Source organism: Mesocricetus auratus, unplaced genomic scaffold, assembly GCF_017639785.1.
Source record: "Mesocricetus auratus isolate SY011 unplaced genomic scaffold, BCM_Maur_2.0 Super-Scaffold_100003, whole genome shotgun sequence".
In the NCBI taxonomy this organism is placed as follows: domain Eukaryota; kingdom Metazoa; phylum Chordata; class Mammalia; order Rodentia; family Cricetidae; genus Mesocricetus; species Mesocricetus auratus.
The window spans coordinates 113,646,422-113,667,867 of NW_024429188.1; the positions used below are offsets into that span (position 1 = coordinate 113,646,422).

General features: G+C 38.6%; 1 protein-coding gene across 3 annotated transcripts in view; it reads left to right on the top strand.

The window, feature by feature from the left end:
- The window catches only part of Aff2 (AF4/FMR2 family member 2), a 514,115-nt gene that overhangs the window by 460,821 nt on the left and 31,848 nt on the right, over window positions 1-21,446 (top strand). For all 3 annotated transcript variants that reach the window (XM_005085893.4, XM_040744698.1, XM_013125099.3), the window contains 4 exons: window positions 9,920-10,079; window positions 12,081-13,094; window positions 16,717-16,838; window positions 21,060-21,279. In XM_005085893.4, coding sequence (XP_005085950.1) covers window positions 9,920-10,079; window positions 12,081-13,094; window positions 16,717-16,838; window positions 21,060-21,279 — 1,516 coding nt within the window. The remainder of the gene's footprint in view (window positions 1-9,919; window positions 10,080-12,080; window positions 13,095-16,716; window positions 16,839-21,059; window positions 21,280-21,446) is intronic.

The following is a 21,446-nucleotide window of genomic DNA, read 5'->3' on the forward strand; positions in this document are numbered from 1 at the left end:
ACAATGGCAGACAATAATATTTACTTTTATTAAATGATTAATTGTCCAATATGTGCTGTGGAACTCAATACTTCTGCTCTTATCCAAATCACAGTAAAATTATTTTTATTATTTTTTAAATTGATATAATGTGCCTCATTTGAAGATCTCTTTCTAAAAACTGTTTTATTTCTTAGCCATTCATATTACTTAGTGCTTTACTTAGGGGCTGGGGATGTAGTTCTGTGGTAAACTACTTGACTACTGTGTGTGAGGCCCCAAGTTGCTGGCATTAAAAGTCAAGGAAGCAAAAACTAATGTGGAAATTGCTTTCCTTCTTTACTATCAGCTCTATTGAGTTTTAATGAACAGCTGTATAGATCCTCACATATATGCTCACTCAAATACAAATACACACACACACACACACACACACATATACATAACCACCAACATGGCCACATGAACATTCTTTTCCATTTAAACACCTTGAATTTAGATCAAATAGTCTAAGGTACATGTTGAAACATAATTACAGACAAAAATTTAGCACTTGACTTTTCTGGAAAATATCTATTTATTTGTCACATATTTTGTTTCCTAAGTTTCCAACTGGCCAAGTAGTATACCCAGGTTTAAGACTTATGAAGCTGAAATGAAGTAGGGCTCAAGGAGAGCCTACTAAGATATTTCATAACCATACTGTCCTGCTACAGGCACTCACATCACACTGAAATTACATTTTTCAAGGTTTGGAAGTAAGCATTATTTTCTTCTTTTATACATCTACACTCCACCTGAAACTATTAATAAAATGTGTTTTTGTTGAATTTAACCAGTATCATTTTGATTAACTGTTGACATTATGAACAGGATATGTGCCCTATACTCAGAACTTGTAGACTCCCTGGGTTTTCTGGTCAAGTGGTCAAATACAATTATAATTTACTTAATTTCAAAAGATGTCTGTAATTGCCTAATCTCTGCATTCTTTGTAATTGTTAAGTTTTAAAATTCCTCTGCATGACAAATTCCTCTTAAGAGTTAAACCAACCACCCCAACCTTGTTACTGCTGGCCTCCTTGCTGTTATCAAAGCTCTTACTAGCTCCTGGTGAGATGTCTGTTTGCTTCCATTTCTTTTCAAGTCTGCTTGGAATTGGCTGTTTGGATTCATTGATGACACAGGTTTGCCATTTCTGTGGCTACTGATCTAGATTTACCTGTGAGCACAGTCATTACACTAGCTGAAGAAAGTATGCTGCTTACACGTAGATTTCTTTTCCCCCATGGTCTTGAACATACCTTTCTTCTATTTTATAGAGAATGCAGTTGGGAGTTGTGCTTGTTTAAGAATGTGGTAGTAGTAGGCTCTCTCGCCTTTAGGTTCTGACATAGAAGTTGCAGATAGTTGACTCGAATGTTCAAATGAAAGAGCATATTACTCTGGTTATATAATAGTATGACAAATTTACCACTGATTAAGTCAGAATTAAACATTCCCATGCAAAAATTAAAGCACTAAAAGATGAAGATAGTCATACTTTTCTTCTTAATGGCAAAAATGGTTTGAGGACATGGTCATATGAGTTCTCCAAGCACAAGGAAAGTGTGGTTCCTTCTCTCTTTTGCACCTGACCTCTTTCAATTTCGCATTGATGAGAAGGGAGACTGTTAGCTGGAAGGTAAGATTTTTCAGACAGGTTATACTGAGGGACTAAGGATTACTCTTTCTTTTGTTGTCACTCAAAATAACAAGTATAGGGAATTCCTTTCAAAATAATCAGTTTTTTTCTAAGAGGACTTTAGTGCAAAAGATATAAAATGCCAGTGTCATGAATGATGTAGATGGGTTTATGCAAAAGATCAGATTTATTTCATACAGTTTTCCCCCATCTGTTTAGTAATATATTTTTTGAATTATATTAAATGTTAAGATGAATTTTGAAGCCAATTAATTAGGGTAAGGAAACATTTTCTTCTTATTAGCACGAGTATGTAATAATCAGTAGTGCATGTGGTCTAAAGGATATAGTCCTGTCCTTTTTGAAAGTCCTTCAACTTAATTTTTAATCCCAACTTGATTGAGTTTTTTACTCCATAAGCAAATTAATTATTCCACTGGAAAAATCATCAACTAGAAAAACAGGTAATATCAGTCTCAGCACAGTCTAGACTGGTTAACATATCAAAATGTGAGAGTAGCCCACGTGTCACACAAAGTAAAAAAATGGAATTTGTCTTTTAATTAAAATCAGGATGGTTTGTTTGCATGTAGCACTCATTTTTAGGAAGGAACATAACATTTATTTTCCATGCTCATGCATGTATGTACACACTGTGAACTGTTGAATGCTGTTACATAAATACCAATTACATAAAAAATATCTTTCTAAATAACTTTCATTTGTTGATGAAATTGAAGCAGAAAAATTTGAGCACTGTGGTGGACCAGCCTTCACACAACAAATTGAAAGTTTACAAGTCTTTTAGCAGGCTAACCTAATTATTTTCATCAAATTAATTTATGCTTCAGAAGCTTTTGATGTTTGGTGGGCTGGCTGAATTATTACTTTCTGTTGGCAATGAACAAAGTTTATATATTTCATAGTTAAGCATTTTTCTTTAGCAGTCAACTGGATTTATCCTGAATTTTCATCCATTAGAAGGCCATTTGTAGCATTATACATACACACACACACACACACACACACACACATGTATATATATATATATCATTATGCCAGTTGCCCTTGAATGTATAATGTATAATGTCCCTGTATACTTGATGCTACCCCAATGAAATAAAATAAATTGAGAGCAAGGAATCAGCTATAATGTAGTTAGTAAAAAGAGCTTAGAGGAAGGCTTTATCTGTGAATTAAGCAACTGGGAAAGCCCTATTTGGATCTGAACTTGAGAAGAGGGATGTAGTCAAGCAGAGGAGAAAAAAATTGTTACAAGCCAAGTTACTGATTCCAAAAGGTTTCTAGTAGTGAGAAAGTCAAAGCAGTAGGTGTTCACAACATTTTTATGTAGTTTTATTAAGAGGACAGTCAGCAACAGTTTGTTCTTGAGAAGTAGTGATCTAATCTAGGCCCTCAAGCCACTAGGGTTAGCTCTGAAACATCCACTTCTCAAAGCAACATATTGTGTTATTGACTCTTTTGTGGAAGCTAGAAACTGTGATTTCCAATTTGCAGTTTTGCCACTAACTTATACCTATAACACTCATCTTTAGGAGACATGATTGGGAAATAAGATGCATTCAGTAAAGATAGTGACTGTCTTTTATTTTATAAATTGTATATTTGCCTTTGAATCACAACTGCAGCAAGATATTCCTCATCAAAAAGAAGTACAGGCCTTCTGTATTTCAACACCAACTTCTTACAACTTATTTCATTGTGTTACTGAAGTAAACATTTGGGGTTAACTCCAAGTCCTTGTTACCTTTTTAAAAGTTTTATTGTTATGGCTGGCTGGGCTAGAGCTTGATTTGTAGCCCAGGATGTCCTTGAACTCACAGAGATTTGCCTGCTTCTCCCTCCCTGGTGCTGGTATTGAAGGTGTGTGCCATAACACTCAGCCCTTTATCATTTGAAATGATTAAAAGGATGCATTGTATACTAGATTTCTTATTGTTTTCATCTTCTCGATGTTGAATTGATTTTTAGTCCCAGTAACAAAATGAAAGCATCCCCTTTGCCCTCCCCCAGATTCCAGTCACATGAACAAGAAACTCTAGGGTTTCATTGGTAAGACCAGTGGATATCTGCTCCTTCTACTTCCAAGTGTTCTTGTGGCCAGTAAATCCCATTCGATAAATGGCAAAGTAATTGTAGAAAAATTGCAAGAAAAGCATATAACACGAGTTCTAATTGGTTTTAATAGTAAAAGCCCACAGTCAGATATTAAGGGGTGAAAGCTGAAAGATCAGAGAAGCAGAGCAGCCAGCCACTAGAGCTATTATGTCTATGAAATCCTCATACTGAAGAGACAGAGTTCTTGTCTCCTACCACCTATATTCCTCTCCCCACCCAGCCATCTCACTTCCTGTCTGTGCAGCACTCCAGACATCTATGATTAGTTACTATCCACCCTCTGCTCTTCAGGCAAGATTTATTTGTTAGAATATAAAGAAGATATCACCACAAAAATATCAAGTGAGCCATAACTAATAAAAATCATTCTGCTCTTATTAATATGATGATGACAACATCCTACTGAGACCACAGAGGCATGGTACAATATGGAGGTTAAGTGCCTTACCACAAGCAGAGGATGTTTCTGGGGACAGTCCTCCCAGGGATCTATGAAAAGATATCTTTATTGTTTTACTCTAGGGTATCTTAAACACACTAAGCATTTCACAAAGTGTGTAGTTTATAAAACCTCTTGCCTTAGAAGCTTGCATTGTAAATCAAGTGTCTATGATGTGTCAGGTAACAGATCACACATGGTATGGGACAAACACTGAAAAGGAGGTTGTCATTGAGAGACATCTGAGAAGAAAAACAATCTAGAGAGATAGGAAGAAGAAGGGCTGCTTCCCCATGCAGATGCAACTCTAAGCCCACCAGTGAACAATAGAGGAGATACCAAACAAACAGAAGGCTGCAGCCTGTGTGGAGACACCTAAATCTCTCTCTACATTAGCTGAGCTACTTCAGCATGCCTTGTGTTTTCTCATGGAATATGGCATGGGAATGTGATGGGTTTTTCTGACAAGTAGCTGGACTCTATCTCCAAACAATTCTAGAAACACAGTACATGACTCATGTACAAATATCCCCCAATGGAAGTACACACCTCACTGGACTTAAGATTAGTGATAGATATAATTCATTATTGGGAGTCTTTGACCTTGGTATGTAGATTTTTTGGAGACTAATCTTCTTAGGTTCCTTATAAGTACCAGCTACTAACCAATTATTCATTGTCTCCGTGGAGACCAGGGTCTTAGGGTTCAATTTTCCCTGAATTTGTTTCCCTTGTTCCCATTGTTAACAAGCAATCTCTAAAGATAAAGGGTACCCAAGCATGTTTCCCCCCATTTATTAGGTTGTCTGATTGTACCAGTTATGTGTGGTAGCAAAAATGTCAATGTGGATTCCAAATTACACAGACAAATTAAAATGTCACGCAAATATTGATGTATTCATGATGTAATATCCCATTAGCAGACACTAGCTAGTCTCCCCAGCATCTTCCATATTAAAAACCCTGTAGGTACTGTAGGGAGGCAGAATTCAGTGTCTTTATATTTTCTTTTTCTTTGAAACTGGATGTTAAGTTTCTAAATTATTTCAAGTGTTATCCATCTTGTTATTACTGTGTGCTTAGCATCAGTATTCACAGCTGTAAATGAAAAAGGTATGGTAGCTAAGTACTGACATACACATTAAAAGAAGAGATTCAGGGAAAATGTGGGTAACCCAATTCCTGGTACAGAATAAAGTTCAGTAAGTTGTACTCGTAACTGCATTGCCATTATGGATTAAACTTGGTTACTAGAAATACTCATCAATATAGTCTGTCCTCCCCCAAATGTTTGTTTGAGACAGATTATCTCATTTCAGAACCTCATTAGTAATTCTTAGGGCATATCAAGTGGAAGAATCATGCATTTGGGTAATTATTGGTGCAGATAAAGGTGTCAAGAAAGTTTCAAACAGAAGTCCCTGTTTATCAGGTGTCTAATAAAAACTCTTTAGGAATGATTGCTTAAAGAAGGCTAAAAAGGGGATGGGGAATCAAAGAGAGTTTAGAAAGATGTCATGGTGAGTAAAAACTTGGTATACAAGCATAAGAACCTGTGTTTGGAAACAGCACATACATAACAAATCGGGTACTGTGGCACACAGTATGTAACTGCACACCCAGTGCTTGGACAATTGTGTAGGGACTGTTGCAGAGACAGACAGAGATCCCTAGAACCTCATGCCCAGGCTGTCCAGTCTAGCTAAATAAATGATCTTTAGGTTTAACGAGAAGCCTGTCTTCAAAAAGAAGGTAAAGAGCAATGGAGGATACCCACTGTCGATCTCTGATCTCCACATATGCACACATGGGTTTCACATACCCACATGCATGTATCCACTCACACATGTAGACCTGAACTCTAAAGGTTAAGTTTTATCGTTTATAATTTTAAAAGGACAGACAGCAACCAAATTATTGTTATTAAAGAAGGTGCAGAAAATAATTATTGGAAATCCATATTTGATATCCAAATTGTGTTTTAGCTTTTAATTTCAATTTTGGAGCTCATTACTTTCTTTTTCCTCCAACAGTTTATTTCCTGATTAGCCCTGTGTAGATTTAGCCTGCTACTCTCAGTGGAGTCCACCAGCAGTATAGATACCATTGGAACTGCATTAGAAATGCAGAAATCAGACCCTGCCCCAGGCTTCCTTAAATAGAACTTGCACACTAACAAGCTCTCCAGGTGATTCCCACGCACAATGAAGTTTGAGGTTCATTGGTTAAAATAATTATATCGCCTGAATGACCATATTGTCCTCTTTAAAAGTGATGTAATGTGTTCTCCTTAATTCACAGATAAGAAAAGTGAAACTTATGTTGAATGTCTGGTAAAGTGCCCAAGGTGCTGCTCAAAATCAGATCAGATACTCTGCTATCCAGCACCATGCTCTTTCTGGTTATAACAAGTTTTCCTAAAGTCATCAGGGGAAGTGTATATATTTAAATGAACTGAAAACAGGCCCAGGCAAAAAAAAATCCCAAGCATCTTGGTCTGGTCAGTCCACTAAAATCCCAGCTCAGGTCTGATTAGTCTGTCATTTTATCCAGGACAGGGCCTGGACCCCCCCCCCCCCCCCCCAAGAGTTCAGGGTGAGAGTGCATCTCTCATTGTTGGATGGGAGCCCAAAGTCCATTTGTATACCCGGGATAAATACTTACCCAAGGCTTAATAGATTACCGAGGCCTCCTCACTGATACCCACATTCAGGGGCTCTTGATGCTGGATTCCCAGCCATCAGTCTGGGATTCAAGAGCTAACACTTGTCAGGTCAGCTGTTTCTGGGGGTTAAACCAGTCCAGTCTTAACCACTTTGGTCATCAGTCCTCCATCTCTGTCACTGGATTTCTTCAGTTTAGCTCAGTGCTGAGCCGTGGGAATCTGCCTCTTCTTCCATCAGCCACTGAATGAAGGTTCTGTTTCCCAGACTCTCTGGCCATGGGATTGTAGGCTGGCACTCCCCAGACCTATGTCTAAAATCCATATATGACAGAGTACATGCCATGTTTCTCTTTTTGTGACTGTGTTACCTCACTCAGGATGGTTTCTTCTAGTGCCATCCATTTGCCTGCAAATTTCAGGATTCCATGTTTTTTTTTTTTCTGCTGAGTAGTACTCCATTGTGTAAATGTACCACATTTTCTCTATCCACTCTTCAGTTGAGGGGCATCTAGGTTGCTTCCAAGTTCTGGCTACTACAAATAATGCTGCTATGAACATAGTGGAACAGACATCTTTGTTGTATGAATGGGCATCTTTTGGATATATGCCTAAGAGTAGAGTTGCTGGGTCTTGTGGTAGGTGTATTCCCATTTTTCTGAGGAATCTCCATACTGCTTTCCAAAGTGGCTGTACAAGTGGATACTCCCACCAGCAGTGGAGGAGTGTTCCCCTGTCACCACATCCTCTCCAGCATGATATTTTGTTTCTTATGATAGTATTAGGAGATAAGGTATTTTGCCTGTAAGTGGTACTAAGGGCTATCCCATTTTCTTTGCATTTTATCTCTGTCATAGAGCATTCTTCTGCTTACCCTCTACAGTGTTTTCAGCTCTTGGTAGACTTTCCACTGGACAAATGAATTAGAATAGGGAGCCTAGACGACAAACTGGGAAAATTCAAACTTCTTGATGTGGACAGAAAGTGGTTTGTTTGTTCTCATGCCTCTGGCTGGAAAAGGTCCAGCATTCAAAATGACCTAGCATGGTGAAGAAAATGTATTCCTGGAGTCCTCAAACACAGAGATTTATAACCCAAAATTTATAAAAAGAATTTATAAAGTAATATTTGAGGGGAAAACAGGAAAGATCATGTAGAGATCTCTACACAATTTAATTAATAACACAAATATAAAATCATTCTAAATTATCTGGTAGATAGACATATAATCCTTATAAAATTTAGGAAAGGTTTATGTTAAAATTTGCATAAGTCTCAACTAAAAGAAAATTTAATACAAGTCTATCCTGAAACTTATCTGATGCTACATGTCATTGGCAAGTTCTGGGTCTTTTGGCATTTGTTGGCACTGTCAATATCCCAAGGGCTTTCTTGTCAAAATTTTCCATTTCTTTTTCTCACTTCAAAGATATTACATATTATACAATCCAGAATTTTCTTTTTGATGCCTACATAATTTGATTAAGCAAACTGGTCTATCTATAATTTTTCTTTACTCATTAATTATGGTGTTATGATTCAATCCCAATTGTTTCTAGAAATATTTATTCAAAAATCATAAAAGTATTCATGTCTAGAATATAGTGTGCAATGGATGGACTTTCCTAATTTCTCCTACCCATTTCAAGATCCTTAGACCAGAAGAGGCTCTGCTGAGGGTGTGGCATGGGGCATGAACTAGTATAGCTTCAGGCAGGAATAAAGGTCTATGCTTCTCGAGTCCTGCACAAGGGAATTCTTGAAATGTCATTATCTTAAGTTTGAAGATGAGAGCAGAAAATTAGGTGGCCCCCAAGGTCAGGGCATGGCCTCTTGTTTCAACTTTTTGCCGTAGATTTGAGGAATGTTAGGTGAGAAAGCCAGGAAAATAGCAATACTGTCAGAGCTAAGAAGCACAGGGGTGGGGGGGCAAGCAGAAGGTGAGACCATAGGGAAAACGCAAAAGGCCCAAGCCTTGCTTTGAGATCAATTGCTCTCCAAAGGAAGAAGGGCCTGAAAAGATTCAATGAGATTAAAACCCTCCTCAAAGTTTGTTTTGGTTTTGCAGTTGTTGTTGTTTTGGGTTTTGTGGTTTATTTCCTGTACAGTTCCTAAGAGAAAGAAGGGCAAAATTTAATCCAAAGAAACAATAGGCAAAAAGACAGAAAAACAATGTCGTGCCCCAGTATACTGTAAGCCTGTTGATTTGATGCAGTGCACAGAGAGTAAATGATTGGTAAAGAAGAGTTAATTCCCATCAAAGGTAGAGTAAGTGAATGGTGTAACATTTCAAAAACTTTGTTAGATCAGTTTTATGAATTTAAAAATCAATCATTGGAGATAGTTGTTACCTCAGGATCTTACCTCCTTGATAAAAGTGTCAAAGCATTTACAAAAGTGATAATGAAGAACACAAAGAAGTACATTTTCTCATTTCCTTACTCCTGGACCCAACAGATTGAAATTGAGGACCACACCTTAGACCCTTGGAATAATATGAACAGAGCACAGCTCCTTTGAAGGAGCTATGGAACCAGGATGCTATCCTCTGCTGTGAGGTCTAGGAAAGCCTCTCCTTGACCCTGGACTTTACTTTCCTTCAATAAAAGAAAAATTGAAGTTACCAGTTCTTGTAAATATGACTACACTAGGCTATACTCTAAGAACTTAGGGATGGATGTCTATAAGATAACAAAAACTTAACTGAAATCAATAAATGGAACAGTTAACAGTTAAGTAAGTCTCAGCTTACAAAATATCTGCTGAAAGTTTTCATGTGGAATATGAAGGTGGGCAGATTTTCCTGGAAGAATAGAAAACTATGCTTGGCCAAGGTGCTTGGTTCTAATCAAATTTTTGACATTGGCCAGGTCTCTCTACTCCTGGAGCCATATACTTTGTCTTCGTGCTCTACTCTGCCTGGAGCTCACAGTTAATAAGTCTTTATGTTGAACATGGCTGTTACTTTCTAGTCTGAGAGTGCATGAGGCAATAAATGATGTCATTTTTCTTCCAGCCCACTCTTGGCCACATCACAGGCTCCACCTGTGGCCCAAGCAAATGGGGGGTCTGGCAGCTCCAGTGAGTCTGAGAGTAGTTCAGAATCGGATTCAGACACTGAAAGCAGCACTACTGACAGTGAATCCAATGAGGCTCCTCGAGTGGCCACTCCAGAGGTAAGTGAAGTTGCCAAGGCCCCAACATCCATTTATGTGCTGATGCATCAGGTAACATGTCACATATGTCACCAGTTTGCATACTAGAGACTTGATAAGATTGTTTCTCTAAAACATATATCTGTATATGTCCAAGCATAAGTATGATTCCTTCTGTGTGGCTCAATGTGTGTTGCACAGATTGCTTGCTGCTGTATGACTGATTTTCTGTGGGAGTCACTTAGCTAGTCTGAGCCTTAAGCCTCATCTCACCAAAAATAGTACATTAATGATGAAGCTTGCAACTAATTATTTACATGAACCAAAAAAGCCAGTCACAATCCACTTCTGGATCTGAAGATACCTATCCTTAATTCTATTTAAAATCATTAAAGCGATAAATGGATAGTAAACAATGAAGTCTTGAGAAATGCACCTTTCCATAAAGGTAAAACAAGACTCAAGTAGTCACATGCTCCTTACATTAATTCATACCATGTGTCTGAAAATAAGTTATGAAATGTTTAGCCTAGCACAATAAAACATCAGAACAATAACTTAGAAATAGGAGAATTAGATTTTTCCCTACTATTCTATATGAGTTGAGGATAAGTGCTCTAGTTCCCTGAGCCTGCATATGGTGCAGCAAGGAAATTCATCTCAATTCATCTCATGGCTCTTTATACACTTTTTTTTCAAAAATCAGAAAGGAATAATAGAAGGCAATAGTCATTTTATGGCTGTTAAAAATAGTAAATGCTGTGCCGGACACTTGACTTCCATTTTCTCATTTGTTCTTACTAACAACCCGATACTGTACTCTCTCTCACTATAGTCCATTTTATAGGTGACAATGTATGTTTATGAGAAGTTAAACCCAAACCACACCAAGCTCTCACAGTTATACAGTAGTAAAGCTGGGACTGACAAACCCAGGTCAGTGTGCTGCCATAGCAGCTCATATACTTTCCTTCATGCTTACTTGCTATTATCTTCTACAGGCAAGGATCACAGCTACTTAATTCTTCTTAATTCTGCCATCCTGTGTTTACTGGTGCCACATGCTTGGTTTTCAGGAGACGATCTCTTCTAATAAAATTGATGGATGTTTATTCAAATTGGTAGAATTCAGAGTTGAATATCAAGAGCCTGAATTGAATATACCATTTCTATTGCTTAATAGTGAATGCTAAAATCTACATACATATCCCTATAAATTGATTATTGCTCATGTATTTAGGAAAGTGTTGTGGTTTGAGGGGGTCAAGTTTTTTAATCCTTCAGTAAAAACACAGAGAATTACAGCATCGTTGTAATAGACCCCAGGATTTCTGAAGATGGAAAGCTGTTCCTTCTGAACATGCTTGAGATACTCTTAGATTTCCTTTCAGAATCAGACAACATTACCTCTGTATCCTGGTGATAGGTTGATCTATGATTCTTAGCAAAAGACTTTAGGAGAAGTGTTCTCTGTCAGGAACCCTGGGCTACAGTCTGAAGCATTTGCTTGTGAAGAGCCCTTTACTTCCCAGCTAGAGTAGGGAGTATTTTTCAAAGGGACAATAGAAACTTGTGCTAAAGAAAAACAGACTTTGGTTGATTTACAGCAGAATGGCTTTTATCTAGTTAGTTACAAAGGGAAAACAAATCACTATTTTAATCTTCATTGAAATTATGTTTCTCAGTGACTGTGTGTGTGTGTGTGTGTGTGTGTGTGTGTTTGTCACCATCCAAGGTGGTCTGTTGGTTTGTTGGTTTGTTTGTTTGCAAGGTCTCAGGTAGCTGAAAATAGCCGCAAACATAAACTTGATATGTAATTAAAATATCCTTGAACATTTGATCCTCCTTCATGTTCACATCAACACCTGATTTATGTAGTTCTAAGAATGAAACCCATGCATGTTAGGCAATTATTCTACTAACTACATTTCCAGTCCTCATCATCCAAGATTTTATTAGCAAATAGTCACTATACAGAAAGTCACTCTAAAGTCATCCTAGTTGCTGTTTCTCAAATTGCAGCCTGAGCCACCCTCAACCAACAAATGGCAGCTAGACAAATGGCTGAACAAAGTCACATCCCAGAACAAGTCATTTATTTGTGGCCAAAATGAGACACCCATGGAGACCATTTCTCTGCCTCCTCCAATAATACAACCAGTTGAAGTCCAGGTCAAAGTGAAACCAAATCCCAGTCAGACTGTGACTGGACCCAAAGAAAGACCTCTCCTCAGCCTCATTAGGGAGAAGGCTCGACCAAGGCCCACTCAGAAAAACCCAGAAACAAAGGCTTTGAAACATAAGTTGTCAACAACAGTTGATACAGTTTCTCAAAGGACAAATGGGAAGAAACAGCTCAAAAAGGTTGAGAAAAATACTAACTTTGAGGAGTTTACCTGGCCCAAAGCAAATATTACCAGCACCACTTCCAAAGAAAAGGAAAGTGTGGAGCTTCCTGAGCCACCTCGAAGCCGCAACAAAGCCACTGCCCATAAACCAGTCCCTAGGAAAGAGCCGAGGCCTCATGCCCCCTCCGCCACTGAGAAGAAGAAGTATAGAGGGCCTGGAAAGATTGTGCCAAAGTCCCGGGAATTCATTGAAACAGATTCATCTACATCTGACTCCAACACAGACCAGGAAGAGACCCTGCAGATCAAAGTACTGCCTCCTTGCATTGCTCCTGGAATTAACACTTCTAAATCTAAGGATACTTCTAATGCCAGCCTGACCCTCAGCACCTTGACCAGCAGCAGCAGCAGCAGCAGCAGCAACTTATCCACCAGCAATGAAGAAACAGCATTTTCACCTCCTTCTGCCACGCAAACTGAGCTTTTGTCCCCTCTACAAGATCATGAGAATCCAAAAAACCTCTGGGTGAAGATTAACCTTGATTTACTTTCGAGAGTACCAGGCCAAAACACAGTCTTAGCAGTACCTGCCAAGACAGATCACAAGGAGACTGCCTTGAAACCCAAGCGTCAAACTGCTGGCACTGCCGCTGAAAAACCTGCCCCCAAGGGCAAGCGTAAGCACAAGGTGAGTTGCCGAGTGGAGTGTGCCAGGTGGCTATGAGCAGAGTCTAACTAGCATTGTCTGTAGTCTTTTTTTTGAAGGAGACCAATGGTAGGGAATCACAAACTCTTATAAAAAGGAACAGATATTTTCTAAAAGTAATGAAATATTTGGCATATGACAACATTGTCAGGAATGATCATGTTATGATGGTAACCACTGGCAAAGATAGCTGTTAATGAATATGAGAAATTAAGACATATAAGAATTAAGAATACAAAGAAGCCTCTTTCCCAAGGTAGCCAATTCCAGGAGTCAGCTCCTTAAGTTGCTCCAATTGCAAGTGACTCCTATTAATCTCTTACAGTTTCCCACTTTAGTGTCAGCAGGGTGCCTATCTGCCCACAATGGTCAAGTGAATCTTCTACATTTGTCCATTTCTCTGGACATATATTAATGCACTCACAGGTCACCTATTCTGGGGTATACTAGCATGCAGCACACAAAGGTTTTAGAAAACCTTCTGGGATTACTGACCTATTTGGAAGAATTAGGCTGTGGAAATCTCACCTAAACATGTTTTGGTATCAGTATCAATTCTAGAGCACATAGGGTCAACAGAAGTGGAAATCCAGAGTGACTTTTACCAATGAAAAAACAGAATATGTCTAGACATATGAGTTTATAGCTAATATACTCTTTCTTATTTACCTGTATAGTTGGTTAATTTTTTAGAACCACACCTTCTTGTAGTGGTGTTTTTCTAATAGTGTTCCCCAAAGCAGCACAGTTAGCAGAGATACAACTCCTAACCCTTTGTCTATTCCCTCTGTTTCTGGGAGACAGTCTCTTGAATATGACCATTGTTCATGCAGTTTAGTGAAGAAGAGATCACCTGTAGGTAAGAGTGACTTATTAAATGGGGTGCTCTAAGAGTATTTATTCCCTTGCAATTAGGATGCTAAAAAGTAGAAGAGACTGGAGGTGACTAAAACCTAGTAAATATCAGAAGAGAGGGGTATGAGAACAAGGAGCATTAGGACTCAGCGGACATATAGAAGAAAAGAACCTGGAATCATGGGTAGACTGAAAAGTGCTGAAGAAAGTGAACTGCTAGGTAAAGATGGAGTTTTAAGAGAATGAGTGTGACCACAGAGGGAAATGAATCCTTAGAACACTGGGGAACACTAGAGACAGGAAAGTACTCAGAGGCAAAGGTCTAATAGGAGACTATAGAATGCTAGAGACAAAGGAGCACTATGACTCTGGGGAGCATGAAGACAGTATGGTATTTAGAAGACCACTGAACACTGGGACGCAGGCAATACTAGATTTGAGGAACACTAGGGGGTAAGGCATCACTTGTACTTTACATATGGATGTGAAACTGAGGGGTACTAGAAAATAGCAGCAAGACCCTGAGATGTGGTAGAATATTGGCAAGTTCCAGAGAAATGGCAAACTTTAAGGCACTAAAGCTCTAGAACACAGAGGAACTGTATGAAACAGACCACACTAGCAGATAGGTAAGTACAAGGAAAAGAGAATAAGGAGACCAAGGATCTGTAGAACACTGAAGATTGATAGTGTACATAAGAGTCAGAAGACCCAGGGAGTGCTAGGAGTCAGGAAGCAATCAAAGAAAAGAAAGGGATAGTACTCAGAAAAGGGAGTACTATGACACATGGGAGTACTCACAAGCAGGGCAGTGCTAGGACACAGAGTAGTGCTCAGACAGGACAATGTTAGGGGACAGTGCAGTACTCAGAGAAGGTAGAGAACTAAAAGACCAGAGAATGCTCAGGGACAGTGAGTGCTTAGAGACAGGGAAGGCTCAGAAACAGGAGAGTACTCATTTTTAGGGAGTGCTAAGAGACATGAAGCCTGGGTTACTGGGAACACCAGGTGTCTAGGGTCAAACTCTAGACTATAAGCACTTTGATCCTAGCAAAGAGTAAACTACAGAGCAGCTGTATACTGGAGCACATTAAGAGGTTACTGTGCTTGGCTGAAAGAATATGCCTGGAGACTAGGTATTTGTACAGTCTGTAAGTCAAAGATCTCTAGCAGAGAGATCTATGACTGGGGGATAGGCAAAAACAAAATACTGGGGAGTATTGAGTGTTACTAGACCAAAACATATTTGGACAATGAGACCCACTATTCCACTGGGATGCACTATTCTAATGAACAGTGACAGACTGCAGAGTACTAGAAGGCAGGCAAATGCTATGACATGGGGGTGTGCTAGCATACAGAGTTACTCTAGGAGATTTACATGCTGGGAAAGGAGGAAACACTAGGGATGTAGGTATAGGTTAGAGACAAGAACTTGGAAAGTGGGGTGTACAAAGAGATACAGTGCTAAAAGTTTTTGCAATGCTTGTAGACTAGGGACATCTAGGAGAGAGGGTCCCTAAGCCACAGCAAGTATTAGGAGATTGGGGAACACTAGAAGAGTCAGAAGCAGAAGACTGGGCAGTATTAAGCTGTGAAGTACTAAGAGATAATGGAGTGGTAAGAGATGCTAAAACTCTGACAGATTAAGCAATTCTAGGAGTATGGGAAGCACCAGGATGCAGGAAGTTCCTAGGAGACTAGAAGCAAGTATTAGGAGACAAGACTTGGTGCACTAAGAGAGTAGACTAAGGACCACTAGGATACAAACTATTACTAGGAAACTGGGCAGTGTTAGGAGAATGACCTAGTGGATACCTGGGTAATAGGAGACTTGGAGTGCTAGGGGACTGGGAACCATTAAAGCCTAGGGAACACTGTGAGACTGTCAAATACTGTGAGAATGAAAACCTCTAAAAGACTAGGACACAGGGGAATGCTAAGAACCAGGTCCTTCCCAGGTGCCAGGGAACACAAGAAGACAGGAGGGTACTGGGAAATTAAACAATAGGAGTCATGAGAATGCTGTAGTTTGGGAAACTGGAGAGATTGACTGCCTAAAGGAGATTTCCGGGGGCAGAGCAATTCTAGGATTCAGGTGAGTCCTGAAGAGAGGCTTTCAGGTCAGAGAATCCCAAATACTCCTTAGTGAGTCTTACATGAATCTAACCATTGAAAGGATTCCAGAACACTGAATAGGAAGTGTGGGACCCATAACCCGCCCCTCTTTCTTTTCTCTTATTGATGGCAACAGTAGAATGAAAATGTGTCTTTGCAATGACCACATTTAAGAAGGAAACACACGTTTTATACATGGTCCATTCCCTTGCATATTGTTGATTTTATAGAGAATTTTATAGCTCACCCACAAGCTCCATGCTATTTAAACAGTTTTTGTACCATATTGAGATTGCAATGTTCATTTCCCATCACTTTGTAAAGTCACTGTGGATGAGAGAAGTGTGCAAAAATGGTACATTTCTTCACTTTCATTTTGAGGCTCTTGTGCTACACAATTGTTAGTCAGAGATTTACATTGAAGTTTAATCCTACCATATGTCAACTTCATAGGACTAGACTAAGGAAGGTGATTGCTTTTCTGTCTGATCAAAAGCACAAATTTGACTCCTCAACCTAATCTAGAAGTTAATATAGAAGCAAACTGTCTTGTTCAGTTTTTAATGTGTGAAACATGCTTGTCTGGATTTGTGGTATATTTCAAGCTCTATGTATTTTTCCCCTGTAAAAGCCAGCAGAAACTGCAGAGAAAATCCCTGAGAAGAAGCAACGCCTGGAGGACAACACTACTCTCTGCTTACTTCCTCCTTGCATTTCTCCAGCCCCACCCCATAAGCCTCCCAACGCTAGAGAGTAAGTTTTCTGTGTTGCAGTGTAATGGCCCTTGTATGAGGGTTTTGACTAAAAAAAAAAAGACATGTTTGAACAATATTGAGGACTTCTTGTCCCAGTAGAATGTCTTCCTAGAATCAAGAGTGATTTTGCACCAAACAAAAAAATTTTTAAAAAGTGAATTAAAAAGAGAAGATATCAGGTAAGCACATACCTTTATGAGATCAATCTGCTTTTGGCCAGGGTTCAGTTGTGATGGTGACTAAACAATTTCCCTTGATCTTGATAAGGTGCTACTTTGAATGCCATTTCCTAATGGTAATATAAAGCTAGAAGACCAGTAAATTCATCCTGACTCCACAGAGTCCAGGAGAACGATGCGCTTGGGAAATTGTGCTCTACCCACACGGAGGGCAGTTCTGAGTTAAGAAAACACTGGTAGAGATGGGTATGTTGATTCTAACCAACTGGCCTCTCCTCTTCCTTCTTTCTCTTTGGCAAATTTCCAAGATCAAGCAGGAGGGCCCATTATCCTTTCTCCAGTCAAAGGATATCACCCTTCTCCAGAGAAGGTTAACACTCTGTGTCTAGCCAGCATTGTGACTGAGTTCTTTCTGTTTTATAAATATCGCTTAACTAACAATCATGTCAGCTACTCGAGACATTCTGTCTGTGTAATTATTGCAATAAATTCATTCAACATTGGAGATTACTCCCATCAAAGCTCAGTTTTGGAGTCTATTAGCAGTCCAAAGCAGAGAGGCAATCTGGACAACTGCTGCTAACAATTGATCTCACAGATTACTGTTTAACATCAGTGACTCAGCATCAGTCTGCCACAGATGAGATATTAGCTTGCATGGGTCTGGCATCTTGTTTTGAAATGAAAGGCAGAAACAGACTCCCTTTTATGAAATTTATTCTAAATAATAACATTTGATTCCTACAATGCCTGTTCTTCATTCTGAAACTCAGTTACTATTTTTAGCATGTATATGTACTCTCTGGTAGACTCTGTCTCTACAACATGCTTAACATAGTTCTCAAAAAGGGAAACCCAGTGAAGCAACCTGAAACTGTTTTGCTCAGGATGGACCAGGAATATGAGGAAGCATGGATCTTGATGGTCAAATATAATCATCCTAGTCTTTCTTCCAGGTTAGCATGGCATAGTGGTGGTGCAATACTTCCTCAGTTCCAAGGCTGGACTCAGTTCAGACTACCTACGGATAAAAGACAGAGGTCAGGGCAGTGAAAAATTGCCATGCCTGCAATGCCTTACTAAGCAACATTACTAAGCTACCTATGAGTTGTTACTCTGTTTTATGGAAGAGGCACTATCAAGGGTAAAGTAACTCACCATTAAGAAATGGTATTTTTACAACACAGGCTTTGTATGCACTTTGTTTTTATAGTAAATATGAAATTATTATTTTCATGGGAGGAGTGTTTATCATTCAGACAGGGCCTTCAACGGGTTCATACGTTTTTCAACAGCATCAAGTCCTAGAAATTGAGGAAGGATGAGGCAGATTGGTATCTTAAGGGTATTCTTTTGGGAACTCTCTTGCAAGCTTTATTTGTTCCTCTATTCTTTAACCCTTCACTCTAGATCCTTAGAAACTCCTAAGAGGAAAATATTCACTTTTCTAAATGAACATGCTAAACCCATAAAAGATGCTATATCTGATTATGACAACTGGAGTTATCCCATAAACCCAGTGATTATTCTTTTGAATATCTCACCACATTTATAGTTTGATAAAACCATGGTAATACTCTTTCTTCATTTCTATCCTATTTAAAGAAGGACAAAAATATTTTAAAAAACATTTTTGTGGTTGGAAACCATCAGTGAGCATTCTTAGTAAAAGACCCGTGGATGTCTTTTGTCAATGAGATTATTAAATATCGAACAATTCTAGTTTGCTACTGGGTAGATGAAAGGGATACTAAAACACTGATACCTACTGCACAGAATGGACTGTTTCTCCCAGAATGGACTGTTTCTCCATTTATTAGGTCAGTAGCAGATAGGAACGTACTGACATTCAATTTAAGATCAATTACCTCTCAGAAACAGCTTCTCACTTGAAACCCCCCACTACCTTCTCAGCCAACTCAAGTGGAGGGGGTCTGGTTACAAATAATGAATTACCTCCTATAGAGGTCACAGCATCGGTTTAGTTTTGTGTGTGTGTGTGTGTGTGTGTGTGTGTGTGTGTGTGTACATAAACACATACATACACACATCTCTCCAAAGTTCAAGTACCACTGCAGATATTATACTTTATGTGTTCTATTGTTGGTAGAATATATTCATGGATAAGAATCTTTTGATCAGCAGCTAGAGAGGTTACCAAGTGATCCAGAACACTTGTTGCTCTTGGAGAGGATCTAGATATGGTTTGGTTCCCAGCATCCACATGGTGACTCACAAACTCTGTACCTCTAGTTCTAGGTACTCCAACACCCTCTTCTGACCACCACAGGCATCAGTACACATATATGTAAACAGGAAGAACACATAAAAGAAATCTAAAAAATCTTGATCCATTTGTTCACTATCATTTTATCTGTCATCACAACTGTGCTTAAAATGGCTGACATTTCAAAGAAATTTTAAAAATAATTAGAAACATTTTATATTAATTTTAGTCATTTAAGATGATAGAAAAAACATTTTCATGGTTTAAAAGGTTCACTACTTGGCAATAAAATAGAGATACATTTATGAGACAAAAGATGAGGAAGAGGGCATGTGTTATTATAATTGCCAAATCCTTTGACACCGTAAAAGGGAATAAAGAAGCTTGCACTTATTTTTCCTTCAGGAAATCAGACTACCTGAATGCTTGTTCATCCTTGATTTGTTGCTCTGAGATATAGCAAATCTATATATCTAGGCACTACTGAAATTGACCAAGAAGAAAACATAAATTCTTGTTTGCTTGATTTGCTATTGAAAATTATAGTCAATAATCATAAAATGTAAATGGCTGCACAGTGCAATACTAGTTGTCTAAGAAAAGATTAAAATTCAAGTAATCTTCATTGATTAGTCCAAGACAGTAACTAAAATGAAAATCTATGACCCAATTACCATGTAAACCAGTTAGCATAAGATTTTAGTTGTTCTGTTTTATTTGAAGTCTCAGCTTGTTTGATGGTCCCATTTAATAGAATGATAAATCACTTCAAAAGTACAGGGGTACTTGTAGTATTGTAGATGTCTCTTGTCGATTTCACCAAAGAATATTTTAAGTCGAGTGTTTGAAGTACTTCAATTTAACAATTTAAGGTGAGTGGATGTTCATTCCCTTAGCATTGGTATACAGCATTTTTATAGCTAATTTACAATGTTTTTACACTAGTCATTAGTGTATAATTTATTTCTTATTGTATAAGTATACTATATCTCTTAAAATATGAAATATATTGTTTTTTGTGCCATTTATTGCTGGATTGTTTGGTTAAGTCTTAGTAGAAAGTATCCTGAAAAAAATAAAGGGGTTGAAGTATACATTGCATTTTCTATAAAAAAAAGTTCTTGAATCCCAGACTGATGCCTGGGAATCCAGCATAGGATTGATCAAGACCCCCTGAATGTGGGTGTCAGTGAGGAGGCCTAGGTAATCTATTGAGCCTTGGGTAGTAGATCAGTATTTATCCCAGGTATACAAATGGACTCCCATCCAACAATGAGAGATTCACTCTCACCCTGGACTCTTGGGGGAGGGTCTAGGCCCTGCCCTGGATGAAATGACAGACTATGGACACCCCCATGAAGGGCCTCACCCTCCCTGGGGAAATGAGGGGATATTAGGGGGTTGGTGGGAGGGCGCAGGAGGAGGGCAGGGAAAAGGAGAGGGACCTGGAATTGACATGTGAAGCAACCTTGTTTCTAATTTAAATTTAAAAATAAAACAAAATCTAATTGATAATAATCTTGATAGGATTTTAGATATCTCACTGTAGCACACATTAAATTTCTACATTGGTCATGGGGCAATACTTAAAAGACATGACGAATCTTGTGTATATACATATGCATATATCTTCACATATATGTAGTGAGATTCTTTCTAATTCTGTATTTTTCTGTTTATAGATATATGTTCACATGAGGTAAAGAATCATCAAGTTACAGATCACTTTAACTGTAAATAGCAGCATAGTGACAGAATTTCCAAATAAAGTAAGATGAGATTTTATGGCACCCTACACTTTTTATTTCCACAGAAATTCATCCAGGAGAGGAAACAGGAAAAAAGAAGAAAAGCTATTTCCTCCTGCACTTTCCCCACTCCCAGAGGACCCTCCACGGCGCAGAAATGTCAGTGGCAACAATGGGCTCTTCAGTCAAGACAAAAACATCTCCATGGCAGGACAACTCACATCTACCAAGCCTAAGAGAAGCGAAGGCAAATTCTGTGCTACTTTCAAAGGGATAAGCATAAATGTAAGTGTTTTAGAGGAAATACTATGTCAAGTAAAAGAAGGTAATACAGCTCAACCATCATGACTTTAGCTAGAATGTTACAAGGGTGTGAAAGGCACAGAAAAGCCAAGTGTGTCTTTGTATACAAATACTCAAACTCTCCATTATTTTAATGTCAATATTATTAT